This window comes from Astatotilapia calliptera, chromosome 22 (assembly GCF_964374335.1).
Source record: "Astatotilapia calliptera chromosome 22, fAstCal68.1, whole genome shotgun sequence".
NCBI lineage: Eukaryota > Metazoa > Chordata > Actinopteri > Cichliformes > Cichlidae > Astatotilapia > Astatotilapia calliptera.
The window spans coordinates 8,312,508-8,325,878 of NC_137442.1; the positions used below are offsets into that span (position 1 = coordinate 8,312,508).

The 13,371-nt window shown below is 39.0% G+C and overlaps 1 protein-coding gene across 1 annotated transcript; it reads left to right on the forward strand.

The window, feature by feature from the left end:
- The first annotated feature begins 200 nt into the window (after nt 1–200).
- LOC113014893 (putative C-mannosyltransferase DPY19L4) lies at nt 201–13,357 on the forward strand. The gene is made up of 19 exons (XM_026156693.2): nt 201–568; nt 693–842; nt 2,577–2,701; nt 2,790–2,880; nt 3,073–3,194; nt 4,788–4,933; nt 5,095–5,218; nt 5,311–5,445; nt 5,686–5,817; nt 5,944–6,045; nt 6,145–6,218; nt 6,320–6,478; nt 7,787–7,906; nt 8,005–8,125; nt 10,337–10,393; nt 10,485–10,567; nt 10,655–10,787; nt 11,099–11,257; nt 11,640–13,357. The coding sequence occupies exons 1-19, from the start codon at nt 478–480 to the stop codon at nt 11,802–11,804; spliced, it is 2,289 nt and encodes a 762-aa protein (XP_026012478.1). The 5' UTR covers nt 201–477; the 3' UTR covers nt 11,805–13,357.
- Nucleotides 13,358–13,371: the final 14 nt, after the last annotated feature.

The following is a 13,371-nucleotide window of genomic DNA, read 5'->3' on the forward strand; positions in this document are numbered from 1 at the left end:
GCTTTAAGAAATAATGCGAAAAAGAACACGTTAATGGCAGTGTTAAAACGTGGTCTGAATACTTTAGAAAGGTAAATGTTATTTATAATCAAAGTTCTTTTATTTGTATTTATTTATTTTGCGTTTTGCTGGCGTTTATTTGTCTTAAATTAGACAAATATTCCATTGAGTTTGGTCTGGATTCTTCTTCGCTGCTTTCTGTTGTCATCTGCAACTTCCGCCCAGCAGTAGCGCTAACTTCAGTCCTCCACACAGGCACCACTAAACTAAACTCTGCAGCTGTGCCGCTGTCGTTCTACAAGTTCGTGAAGGATAAAATCTCTTGAGTAAAGTAACGTTTGGAGCCTGTCATCTGCTGAGTTTACCTTAAAGAGCTTATCTTATCGATTTGATCTTAGATTAGCTAACTGCTTTTTAGTTAGCATGCTGCTGCCTCAACACACCAGACAGATCCTCTTGGCTTAATTTGATTTAGTCATGACTGAATTAAGATGCCGGAAATCAGAAACTTTGGAAGGAGATAATGAAGAGGAAGAGAAACAAAAGGAGTCGGAGCTGGAGACCAAACGTAAGTTGAGCTAACTTAGCAGTTTGCTAACTGAACATGAGCTGTGTAGCTTCCAGTGGAGAAACAGTTTGTCAGAGCACATTTCTGTGTCGATGCTGTGACAGCCAGTCTCTCTCTGCTCTAGCACCAGATGTTGAACAGGTGAATGGGTCCAGCACTGCAGCGGCTGATGGCTCGCAGCAGAAAGATGAAGGTGAAGTTAAAGGCGGTCAGCATGAACAGGAAGAATCAAGCAGAGCCCAGTCATGTGTCAAAGCCAAGGGCTTATCTGCATGTAAGTCCATTTCTTACATACCAGCCCACTTCATACGCTGCTCAGTGGCGTTTAAAAAACAAATAATTTGATGGTCAGGTTCATGCTGTACATTAATGGGGACCTATTATGCTTCCATGAAGTGATCCCCGTGAGACAAAAGCTTTAGTCTGCTGTAGATGCTCTGTTTCAGACAGTTTTTCTGCATTTGTAGCTCTGAATGATGTCAGTAAGAACATCTCAGGCGTGGAAGCTCCACCCACCTGCTGTTCAAACCCCCCCCCTTTGCAAGGTTCAGCCAGTCAGGGGGAGGAGAAAATGCGAATCATTCAAAGCCTTGTAGTTTAGTAGTTGTACTTTCAAATTAAGTAAAAAAAAAAAAAAAGCTACATAAATGCATGTTTATGTATGTCATATTTTGGTGGCTCCATAGTGTAGTGGTTTGCAATTTCAGAAGGAATAGCATTGAGTGTAAAGACTCGATGCCTTAGCTTATTTATGTGTTATTATGTTGGTATGTATGATTAAAGACATGAAATGACCGATTGTAATTTTTCTACTTCCATTATTATTATTATTATTATTATTATTATTATTATCCTTTATGTGCTTTTATTGCATATCAGAAACACTGAAGAAAGCCATTGGATGAAACACATCTCTTAATTTTTACTGTCATGCAAAATTAAAAATATTCTTTACATACTTGTGAGTGCTGACCTTCTCATTAATAGAGCTGTTTGATGTGCAGAGACACAGTTCGGCAAATGTGCCATGGGCGAGTTAAGGAAGTAGCCAGGGCAAGGTTGAGCAAGTTCTTTTTGGGCAAAGTACACTAATCGAGTTCCAGCTATGAAAGTTAGCTGGTTAGGTAAATAACAAATCAGTGAAGACAGCGCCACATAACGAATCCACAAAATACATAAAATCTTTAACCTAATTTTGCTCTGCAAGCAAGCTTTTCAGGAATGCTTGTGCCGTTCAAAAATAGTGAGAGAATGAAAGAGTGAACAGTTGAGATGCTGAGACAAACTGAAGCGCTGGGGCCCGAAACATTAAGGGAAGTGTGAGGAGGAAGGGGGCTCTGTGCTCAAACATGGTAAAAGGCAACCGAGCCTACTGTGAGCACACCCTTAGAAAGCTTAGTAAATGTTAGACGCTGTAGGAGAGTAATTGAAAATGCTTCAAATACAGATAAGAGAGGTATCAAAAGTACAACCAGGTGCTGAAACACATGCCATGGTGACTCGGTGAAGTAACAGAAGTCGACTGTCCTGCAGTGGTGTTGGATCAAATGTACTAAAACATATGTCTCGACTTCATGAGTCATGAAATATTGCATCTGTGGCTTCCAGTAAACACTGAAATTGCAGTTAAGTGTATTTTTCCATCTCGCAGAGTTTTTGTACATACGTCACCAAATTTGTATGTACTGTAAGATTTTTAGACATCTCTGAAGAAGTTTTGTTTTTTTTGCACGTGTTGCAATGTGTAGGAGACTAAATATAAAATGTCTCTGGCTGTACTTTGGTGGCAGGTGTAATGTTATTTTTTGTGTGTTATTTTTGTCATAGTAGTATATGATATTGATCTCTCTGTTCAGCTCAGTTTGCAGCTACAAAGAGAAATAGTGTGTGGTAGAAAATGGTTATTTAAAGTGTGTGAGTCAAAAATCTTTCCTCTCACATTTAAGACCTACAGAAGCTTTTTTTGTTGATGATGTTGTTTTTTACTGTTAATGCTTCTTCTCCTCAGCTGTTTTCTTACAGCGGCTAGTCCGGGTGTTCTTTGGATGTCTGGCATCTGTTGCCTGTGGCATGCTGTATGCAGTGTATCTGTCCACATATCATGACAGGAAGTTCTGGTTTTCAACTCGACAGGTGGGTGACTTTTTTTTCTTTTCCTTTTTTATCTTTACTTTGCTGCCCAATCGTACGAGCTCTAAAATTTACTTTGTATATTTCTAAGGAGCTGGAACGGGAAATCACTTTCCAGGGAGGCAGTGGGGTCTATTATTACTACTACAAGCGTTTGATCGCAGCACCATCCTTTGAGCGAGGTACGAGCACACTGCCTGCTTCATGAAAGGCTTAGCGAATTTTCAATATTTTTTCCATATTTTTATTCTTGGACTCTATTATACAGTAGATTTATATGATTCAGAGTTTAAAATAGTCCACAGATAGCACAGATAATGACTTTAATGTTCTGCTTTCCTTATGACTCAGCTCTGTTGTTTTGTGTTTTACAGGGTTTTATGAGCTGGTGGTAGATAACAGGACCGTTTCAGGTCAGACCATTAACGCAGTCGAGCGTTTGTCTCTTTATCCGGAGCTCATCACAAGCTTCATATACAGAGTCACAGGCAGCCAGGTGAGGATTTATTTAATCAGATTTTACATTTCCTGGGTTGTCTTCTTTGTGTGTGTATCTCAAAGCAAAATGAAGCATAAAAACCACTGTGACGTCCACTCTCATTCTTGGAGGCTGAGTGCCTTCTCTTTCAATAAGCAAGGTTTGTCCCTGGGTCCATAAATAGTAAAATGTTGATTTGGGTCCTTAAAAGGGCTGAGTCTTTAAATTCATAAAAGAACCTTCTGTCTGGACAGAAGGTTCTTTCATCTTCAGGGGAAACAACCCATTAGTTCTCTTTGCTTTCTCCATTCACTTTTGTCTGGAAATAGCCAGAATAGTTCAGTTGACTCAAAATGCAGAGCTGAAGATGTAATGTGACCTCCAGTGTTTGTTTTTGTAGTCATTTTCGTGAGGCATTAGAAATACTGGGGGGTTGGGTTAATGGCAGCAGAAAAGGGAGAAGAGTGGGACAAATGTTCCTTTGCCAAACTGAGCAATGCTGCTTTTTTATTTCCATTTATTTGACTTTAATGGTGTAGGAGCATTTAGCTAACTATAATGTTTGGTATTCAGCTGCAAGGTCTGAATGTTGGCAATGTTTCTATGCATTTCCAGTTCAGATAAGTCTGTTTCTGTCAGGTTGTGCTCCTCGTATTCAGATATTTGGGCTTTTTTGGCTTTAATCTGTCAAACAAAAATACTTAAGGTGGGATATTTAAGATATAGTTCTGATGTTAGTGCTTCAGTGCACTGTTTTAGTGGTTTGCGCTTTTTAATATTAAAGGAGTGCATAAGACAATGCTTTAACTCACCATTTCTGTTCATTTGAAACTGATAGATATAGATATTTTTCCCTTTTTGTACGTATAAATTACATAAAAATAGTTTAAAATGAAAGGCGTTAAAGTCCTAACTATAACAGCTGTACAAATGCAAGTATCCTGAGTATGTTAGAGCAGGGATATGTGAGAGAGCAGAACATTTCCATATTTAGTTTGCATTTGTGTGTCATGTGCAGCAGCAAAGAGAATCAAGTATTACGTTTAAAGTGTGTGCAATTTTGCACATAAAATACAATTGCTTTGGAGTGGTTTAAAACATAAATGGTTTGACTGCATAACAAAAGTCTGGCTTACAGCAGAGAATGGAAATCCAAATAGAAACTAGTGGTACAGAGGCCGTACATACCCGTGTTAAACGCACCGTACATGGAAAAAGCAAAGAGAGTGTGGGAATATGTTAGTACAAGTCCTAAAACTCAAACTGGTCAAACTTCAGTATAATTTATGCTTTGATAAGTCTTGGAGCAATAAGGCTGCCCAAACAAAGCAGACCCTGTTTTACTGTCACAGCTGATTAACCCGGCTTACCTACGTCAGCTGAGCTGTTTTCATCAGTGTTTTTGGCATTAAGCATCTGCCTCTAGGCTTCTGCAGGAGTAAATGTTGCTGCATTAGTACTGCTAGCTATGGACATTATTATAATGAAGTGATTAGGAGTGAAAAATCACAATTAAAAGTGGCTTCATTCTGCCACTTTAAGGTTTGACCACAGACACTTTTTAAGGATCACCGTCTTTGTCTTTTTCCACTGCTTCCCTTGATAAAACAGGATTTCGTGGAACCGATTTACTTCTACATTGGAGCAGTTTTGGGCCTGCAGGCGGTCTACGTCACTGCCCTCTTTGTGTGCAGCTGGGTGATGAGTGGCACCTGGGTGGCTGGCATGTTGGCCGTGGCCTGGTATGTGATCAACAGGTAAGGTGAACAAACGTTTCCTTAAGCATGAAGTTTCTTTGCCTGTCTGTTCATGTTTTCTCATTCCAGTAAAACCTTTCTGGTGACTAATGCTACAAACATCCTCCTCTATTAAAATGATTAATAAAGTTGTATTTAATTCTGTTTCTTTTCTCCCACAGAGCAGATACAACCAAAGTGGATCATGCTATTCCTCTGCGGGACAACTGGGCTCTGCCTTACTTCTCCTGGCAGGTCACAGCTTTGACTGGATTCCTGAGAAACAAAATCGGCTCTTCAACTGAGGTGAGCCCCTCATGAGCCTCATTAACACACACAAAAAAAGAAGTAATGTGAGCTAGAACATTGCACTAATGATTGAGTCTCATCCTCTGTAGATGTTCTGCTATCTTACCATGAGTGCCACCACCTTCACCTTCCTCCTGGTCTGGGAACACAGTCACTACGTGCTCTTCATCCAAGGCTTCTGTCTTTTTCTACTTGATTCTTTTGACCTGGTGCCACCACGTAAGGTAACACAGTCGTAGCTTGAACTTCTGAAATTTCATACAGTTTTCTTCAGAAATTGCAGCAGGTTCTTACTCTATATTACTTTAAACTAACAATTTTGCATTTATGATGTTTTTTAATGCAACTTGTGGGTTTAAAACAGGGAAAATCCTGCCGACTGTTTAAATAAAACTGTGTTTTATTTTCTCTTCTCTGATTGGCTGTCTTTTTCTTCTTCATCTCTCCATTTCTGGGATGAACAGATGGCTGACATCCACAAGGTGTACCTCAGCTCCTTGTTCCTGGCCTACATGTTCCAGTTTCAGAACACAGCCCTGCTCAGCTCGCCTCTGCTCAGCCTCCTCATTGGCTCGGTTCTTGCGAGGTACTTCCAGGTAGAGTTAGCTTCCCCCTCGCAGCTCAGTCATGACATTAGATAAACTCTTTAAAGTGAAAATTGTTTTCAGCTTGGAGCTTTTCAAATGGGAATAGCTCCATTAACATTTGCACTTTTTTTCTAGCAAAGGATGAAGGTGGGTCCTCTTGTGGCAAGAGTGATGAAGCTCTTCCTACATTTTTACCTGGTCTTCACCTCTGGGATCACCTACAGTTATTTGGTCAAGGTAAGTCATATGGGAGCAGGGCATCTGTGTAGCATTCAGTGGCTGATACTCAGTTTCAGTTTTTGGGTTGAATGCAGTGTTTTGTTTTTTTATTTACAGAAACTAATTGCTGCAAATGAGAGTGACTTCATATTGAAGTTCCTTGAAGTAAAATTTGGACTCAACACAACAACGTGAGTCATGTTTTTTGTTATTGACTTAGAGCAGTAACCTTATTAGTGAGAACTAATCTGATGTAATCTAACATAATAATCTTCTTTTTTCTTCTCTTCAGCGACTTTGTCCCCAACTTCCTCTTGTGCCAGGAGAGTTTCCAAACGCCCGGTCAGGACTTATTTCTACGTCTGACGCAGGCCTCGGTCCTCCCCTTCTACTTCCTCGTGCTCGCCGTCTGCCTGCTTTCAGCCTTACAGGCAATCTACAGAAGGCTCAGGTGAAACACTCGTGGTGCAAAATCTTTCTGGTCTAACAACAGACAGCACCATGCTGTCATCAGCTGGTTTCTGAAGTCTTGTTTTAAAGCCTCAAGTTGCCTAGTTGCTCAAGTTGCCAACAGCATAAACATGGTAAAGAAGTGGAGATAAGGTGAACCTGATCCACGTTGCTAGACCAATTGCAGCAGCTGAATTGGCACACCTGTCACTAAGTTACCAAACCACTAACTTAACAAAACCTTTGGACAGGCTAACTACGTAAGTCGTAAAAAGCTCCTTTATAGTTGTTACTCATAATAATACATTTATTTGTGCAGCACTTTTTAAAAAGCACAGTTACAAAGTGCTTCACAGTTTGAATAAAAGTGACACGTTTAATACAAACACATAATCAACATACAGTCATTCATTTATTCCAGCATGCACACTTCTATACATTCATTAGATGGAGAGTATGGCCAAAATTAATCGGAGAAGTATTAATAAAAGGCTAACGTTTAAAAATAATTTTTCAGATGTTGTTGAAAGCACAGACTCTCCCGATGGCTGTTCCAAGGTTCAGACCCTATAATTTCAAAAGCATGGTTACTTCTGATTTTTCAATGAGAGAGGATGATCTAAGAAGCTGTTGAGACTCCTCTTATAAGGTTTCAGTAGCTCTGCTGTGTTAGCAGTAGCCTGGCCGTGTAGCACTTGATGAGTTGTATCTGAATTTTGAAGTGAATTCTGAATTTCATTGGAAGTCAGTGAAGGGAAGCAAGGATGAAAATGATGTGCAAACGCCTGCTAGTTCTCATTAGCAGCCTGCATTCTGGACCAGTTGAAGTTGGATTAGTAAGATTTGAGAGATGCAAATAAAAATAGAGTTACAATACTCAAGGCAGGTGAAAATTAAAGTGTGCACTAAAAGTTCAAAATGAATAAATGACAGTACAGGATTTTTGCAGTTTCTCTTTTATGAAGGAAACAAGACTGGATGAACTTAGAGATATGAAATTCAAAGTTCAGATGTTGATCAACAATGATAACCAGCTTTCCAACAGATGAGCTGATATTGTGGGAAATTGAATGAAATTAAATGTTTGTACCAAACTATTGAATTGAACTGAATATGCAAATTGATAACAAATGCAGTCTTCATGTGTCTAGTAGATTAATAATTAACTGGTAGTTGATACTATGTTAGCAAAATGTGTTTGCCCAATAACACAGTGACATATGCTGGTGACTCTTGTGTTGTTGTTGTTTTTAAGCAGTCATTATATTTATACTTTTGGCTAAAATCTTAATGTAATTTCCCCTCACAGCGGTCAGCCATTGTGCAAAACCTATAGCCTTGAAAATGGAGGAATAGGAGAGAAGCCAGAGGTCGTCTATCATGTTTTCCACACCATGCTGTTTGGGGGTCTCGCTCTGCTCTTCGATGGGTACGTTGGGTTTTTTTTTTTTTTTTTAATAATTGAGGTTTGTTCACCATATGTTATTCAGCACAGCTTTTCATCGCCTATGTTCTTCTGTCTTGCAGGATGAAGTATTTATGGACACCATACGTCTGCATGTTTACAGCATTTGGGGTTTGTTCTCCTGACCTCTGGATGACAGTGTTTAAGTGGCTCAAACTGAAGTCCATCCACCCTGTAGTATTGGTATGGATGTTTGTTTATAGTGGATGAGAAACAAAACCAAATGTCTTAAAGTAAACAGGTTTCTTTTAATACAGTCTGCACAGAAGGGGAGGTTTAGGTATATACCGTCTCTTTAACTTACCTTTATGCTAAGTTTCCAAACAAATAGTATATTATCTATAAATTGCCGGTAATATCCAAAGGAATGAATGGATCCTGTCACAGTTTGTCATTCCTGAACTCAAATGAGATATTTGAACTGTTTTATTTGGGCTTCAGAGCTGTTCACAGCACTGAAACAGCTTTGTTGAAACTGACCAATGATCTGTTACTCCCATTAGATTCAGGTGATAATGCAGTACTGATTTTGTTGGACCTCTTCACTTGTTCAGATGCTGTCTTGTGGATAGGACTTTCTGTATGCCTATTGTGTGTATCACTCCTTGTCCATTTGTCTTGTGGGGTCCCTCAGGGCTCTATCCTGGGCCCAGTCCTCTTCTGTTCATATCAGCTTCTATTGGTAGTATTAGCAGCCATATTATTTCATTTCATTTCTATGCTGATGAAGACAGTAGAAAATCTCAGGATTTCTTACTATCTTGAAGAAATTAAAGGTTAGATGACTAAACAGTGACAAATCTTTGGTCCATTCAAATCTAGTTCTTTTGCCAATATTTTAGATAATCTCATCCCATATTTATGGTAAATGGACTGATACCTGTGGAGTACTTATTCCCTCTAACTGAGCATTCAAAGCACGTTTTATTTCAAACATCACTTACCCCAATTACACACATTCAGACAAGTGATTTTTTTTCTATACCTAATTCTATTGTCTAATTTTTGCACCCAGACTCTAACTCTATTTGATTCATCTGGGTAACTCAGGGTTCTGGCCAACAGACTGTATCAAATTAGACCTGGATGTTATTTTTGACTCAAAGTTTTGCTTTGACAAGCAAGTTAAGAGTCAATGCCAAACTCAAATCTTTCCTGTCTTTGCGTGTTCTGGAAAAAGTCATCCGTGCTTTTATTATTTCACATCTGGATTATTGTACCTCACTATACCTAGATCTCCCTCTGTTTTTTTGCAGATGGTTGCACAGTAAGAATGCTGACTGGCACTACCAAATATGAGCCCATCAGCCCAGTCGTAGCCTCACTGCACTGGCTTCCTGTTTATTTTAGAATTCAGTTTAAGATTTTACTGATTGTTTTAAGGCCCTTAATGGGAAAGCCCTGGCTTATATTACAAGTCATGATCTCTAAATGTTACATGTCCCAAGGTTGCGCCTCAAACAACAAAGTTACAGAGCCTTTACAGTCACTGCTCCACAATTGTGGAATCGGTTACACCTTGACATAAAAATAGCACCCTACATTTCTCTTTTTAAGTCTAGGCTCATACCCCATCCCCATCTAAACTCTGTCCTTTTTTAACCAGCTTATGGTGGTTGTTGTCCTTATTTTGTATTCCTGGCTGTAGCACACGAAGTATAGGTAGAGCAAGTAGTCTAATGATTGGAAGGTTGGTGGTTCGATCCCTAGCTGCTCCACTCTTCTTGCCACTTATCATTGGGCAAGATGATAACCCCAAGTTGCTCTCCAGTGCATCCATTGGAGTGTGAAAGTGTGTGAGTGCTAGATAGAAAGCACTTCAGAAGGTGTTTGTGTGAATAGGTGAATGAGGCATGTTGTAAAAAGCGCTATATAAGTCCAGAAAATAAAACACATTTACCATGCGTTTTCTTATTGTTGAAAGCCTCATTATTCTGTATTGTATTTGTTTTCACTTTTTACTTATCTTTATCATTATCTTTAAATCGTTTTTTTTAGCTTATAACATGAAGTAAGAACTTAAAGAAGAAGCTAAAAGAAGATACTGAAACATCAAAGTTAAAGATGAACTTTATTATAATCGTTTTGGTATAAGCAGCTTAAATGAAGAGGAATAGTGTATTATAATACAATATGACAAAATAGATCTCTCAATAAAGTAAAAATTACACAGAAAGAAGTTCACTTAAATAAAGAAGATAACATAAAGACATTCAGTAAGTAAAAGGAGGCAGTAGAAGTAAAAATACGTTTACAAAAATCTGAATATATTACAAAACAGTTCAATAAATACATTAAAGCTAAATTTAAAAAAATGTTTTTCCCCTCATGAAGAGAAAGGAGTAAGTATCGACACAGTTGCTAACCGTGTTTTCTTTTCTTTTTACCCTCCAGTCCTTGATTCTGAGCACAGCTGTTCCCACAATCATTTGCTTCAGTTTGTGGAGAGAGGTGAGGTGTTCAGCCCCTTTTACGTGGGAGCTCTTTATGTTAGACACACTTTATATCTCCTGCGTAACGCTCTTTCTCTCCCATTCTGCAGTTCTCCCCTCGCGTCTTAGCAGAGTTATCAGAACTGCAGGAGTTCTACGATGGAGACACAGTGGAGCTGATGAGCTGGATCAAGTGGGTCTTTAGAACTTCCTGTATTTATAAAGATATTTGTAAAGTATTTTATCATGGCATCAACCATCGTCTTTCCTCCTCATGTAGGTCACAGGCTCCGGTGGCAGCTGTGTTCGCAGGCAGTCCACAGCTGCTGGGAGCAGTGAAGTTGTGTTCGGGTTCAGCTGTAACTAGTTTACCTCTTTATTCAGACATCAACCTGCTGAAGAGGACTGAAGATGTGAGTTTTCATTGACAACATATCTGTTACCTTAACAGTGCTGCTGTCAAGAAGATACTTGTGTCTTATAATCAGCTATAAAAAATGCCTGTTAGTCATATTGGTTAAAGTGCTGAATGTGAATTTTAGTCCAAACAGAGACTGATGTTCCACATGTTTCAAAGTAAATTATTAGTTTTATTGTTGGGTCTTTAAAATGTAAAGCACCTTAAACTGGCTGTTTTTGTGATTTGGCGCAACACAAATAATATTGAAATGAAATTAACTGAAGTTTAACAGAAAATAAAAGGAGGTAATCTTTCCTTTCCCAGACGTACCAGGTGTACGCAATGAGATCTGCAGAGGACATCTACAAGCTCCTGACCGCCCAAAAAACGAACTACGTGATCATCGAAGAGTCGATTTGTAGTGAGCTCACTATTAATAAGGGCTGTAGGATCAAAGACCTGCTCGACATCTCCAACGGACATGTGAGTTTAAACCCTTTCCTCCGTTATAGATTTCTTACAGATTGAACAATTTTGAGTGGATATCAATAATATGGTCCTCTGATTAGATCTTTTGAAGATGGTTGACCTTAAAGGAAAAGGAGCTAAAATAGCATGTTTCAGACAGTGGCTACACTAAGAACCCAGAATATGATCAATGAAGATTATTTTTAACTTTAAATCACGCATAGCTACTCTAGCGGAGTCCAAGAATAAATCATTTTCTGCTACTACTTTGGATAAGTATTATTAATAACAATCATCTAGCTATAATCAAGACATTAGTTGCAGAATATTTTGCAAACTCTACAGAATTCGAGTCTTTTATACTTTCACTCATGATCTGTATGTTTGTCTCTTGCAGATCGTCTATGACAAAGGTGAGATATACTCCTTCTCCAAATATGGACGATTCTGCCACGAGATAAAGATGAACTACTCGCCCTACACAAACTACTTCACACGGGTTTTCTGGAACCGCTCGTACCACGTCTACAAAGTGAACTCTGTCATCTCCTTTCAGTACTGACGGCCAAGCGTGGCTCTGCCCCTCCTCAGGTGTTCCTGATCGTATCCACAGATCGGCACACCGGGGCGAAAAAACTCTGATTATCATGGTGTCAGTGGGGAAGCTGCACATTCAAACAGTGAGGCTCAGCTGAGCACACTGCACCGGCCAAACAACATGTATGGACGGCCATATTATTAATCACTGTACTGTAGTTTTATAAGCCATGTGTTACTGTTAATGTTACTATGAATGGTTTTAATGAAGGTGTGAGTCGCAGAGATCAGTGTAGGCTGAGAAGGGGAAAGTGTTTGCCATGAAATGAAGCAGCCAGAGGTTTAATCCTGTTCACTGATTGGTCCTTTTGTGCTGACAGTGATTGGATAGGATGCATAATTATGTTCCTTTCCTTTATTTTCAATCACTTTTATCAAGTTTATTTTTTTAAACACCTGCAAAACTATAGACCTTTGAATCAACATCAGTTAGGGTGCTGATTAAAAAATTATGGCATTAGCATTTAGCTCAAACCAGAGCTCCACAGACACTCCAGTGTGGCTCTTGACCCTTTTTTTGGGGGGGGGGATAAATCTTTATGCATTTAATTTGATTTTTGTCTTAAATGTTTTGCTTTTCTGTTCTGTTCATGTGTTATAATCACGCTACTGTTGTCTACTTAAAGAGAAATGGGTGTCTTCTGTCTAAATTATGAATTTCATGTATTATACTAGCATAGTTGGATCATTTTTGTCTTGATTTAAAGGAAATAATTAGACTGAATCACTGAGCTAATAATCATAATCGGCAATCAAGAATTTCAAAATGAAAGTGCTTTATAACAGGATAACACGTAAGATTAGTCAGAATAGTTTTTTGCTTGATTATGTAATTTTAAGGTTACCAAAAAACCAAATAGTGACAAGCATACATGCTCTTGCTTTCTGTCACGCTCTGCCTTTGTTTGCTCATGAAATACTCATGCAGTGCATGTGTACGCGCTGTTCTTTGAAGGGTTGTTGCTGCTTTGGTCGGCTTTCGTGGGAAAGGCGTCTCTCTGTACTGTTTGCTGCTTGTTGTGTGCTCTGATCTGTTAAAGGGAAGTGGAAGAAGACTGTCCAGAAAAGTGTTATCAGTTTTTATTTGTTACTGCTGCCTGAAATCTACTGAAAATAACTGATATCTGAAGTAGGCATGTCTTTACACACACATTTATATGTCTGAACTCACTGGTTGCTCCTATTGTGCTCTGCTTTTTTATTTTTCTTTGACATGAGATGGTTGTATTCATGGCCTATGTAAAAAGGGTTGACTGAACTATCCAGGACTTGCACAACCTTCTGCAATCTTCTAAACTGAGCTTTTTCAGCATTTTATGGTGGTGGAGGCTGGTCCTGGATGCCTTATGTAAAGACATGGCTGCCATGTCTGTATTCATCACTTCCAGGCATGACTGATAATTTCCTATCCCCGAGCTGTTACCTTAGGGTTTTGGTGATGAATTCCTCTTGGTGCTGTCATACAGATAACAAGGTGGCCGTGTGGTGAGTGTGTGAGGTGAATAAATATAACACTGAGCTCTTCTTGTGTG

What these genes read in the sequence shown, in the direction of transcription:
- LOC113014893 (XM_026156693.2), top strand. Translation starts at nt 478, where the DNA reads ATGACTGAATTAAGATGCCGGAAATCAGAAACTTTGGAAGGAGATAAT. An exon ending in TTCTTGCGAGGTACTTCCAG is followed by an intron (nt 5,818 to 5,943) that starts GTAGAGTTAGCT and finishes CTTTTTTTCTAG; the next exon opens with CAAAGGATGAAGGTGGGTCC. An exon ending in TTTGGACTCAACACAACAAC is followed by an intron (nt 6,219 to 6,319) that starts GTGAGTCATGTT and finishes TCTTCTCTTCAG; the next exon opens with CGACTTTGTCCCCAACTTCC.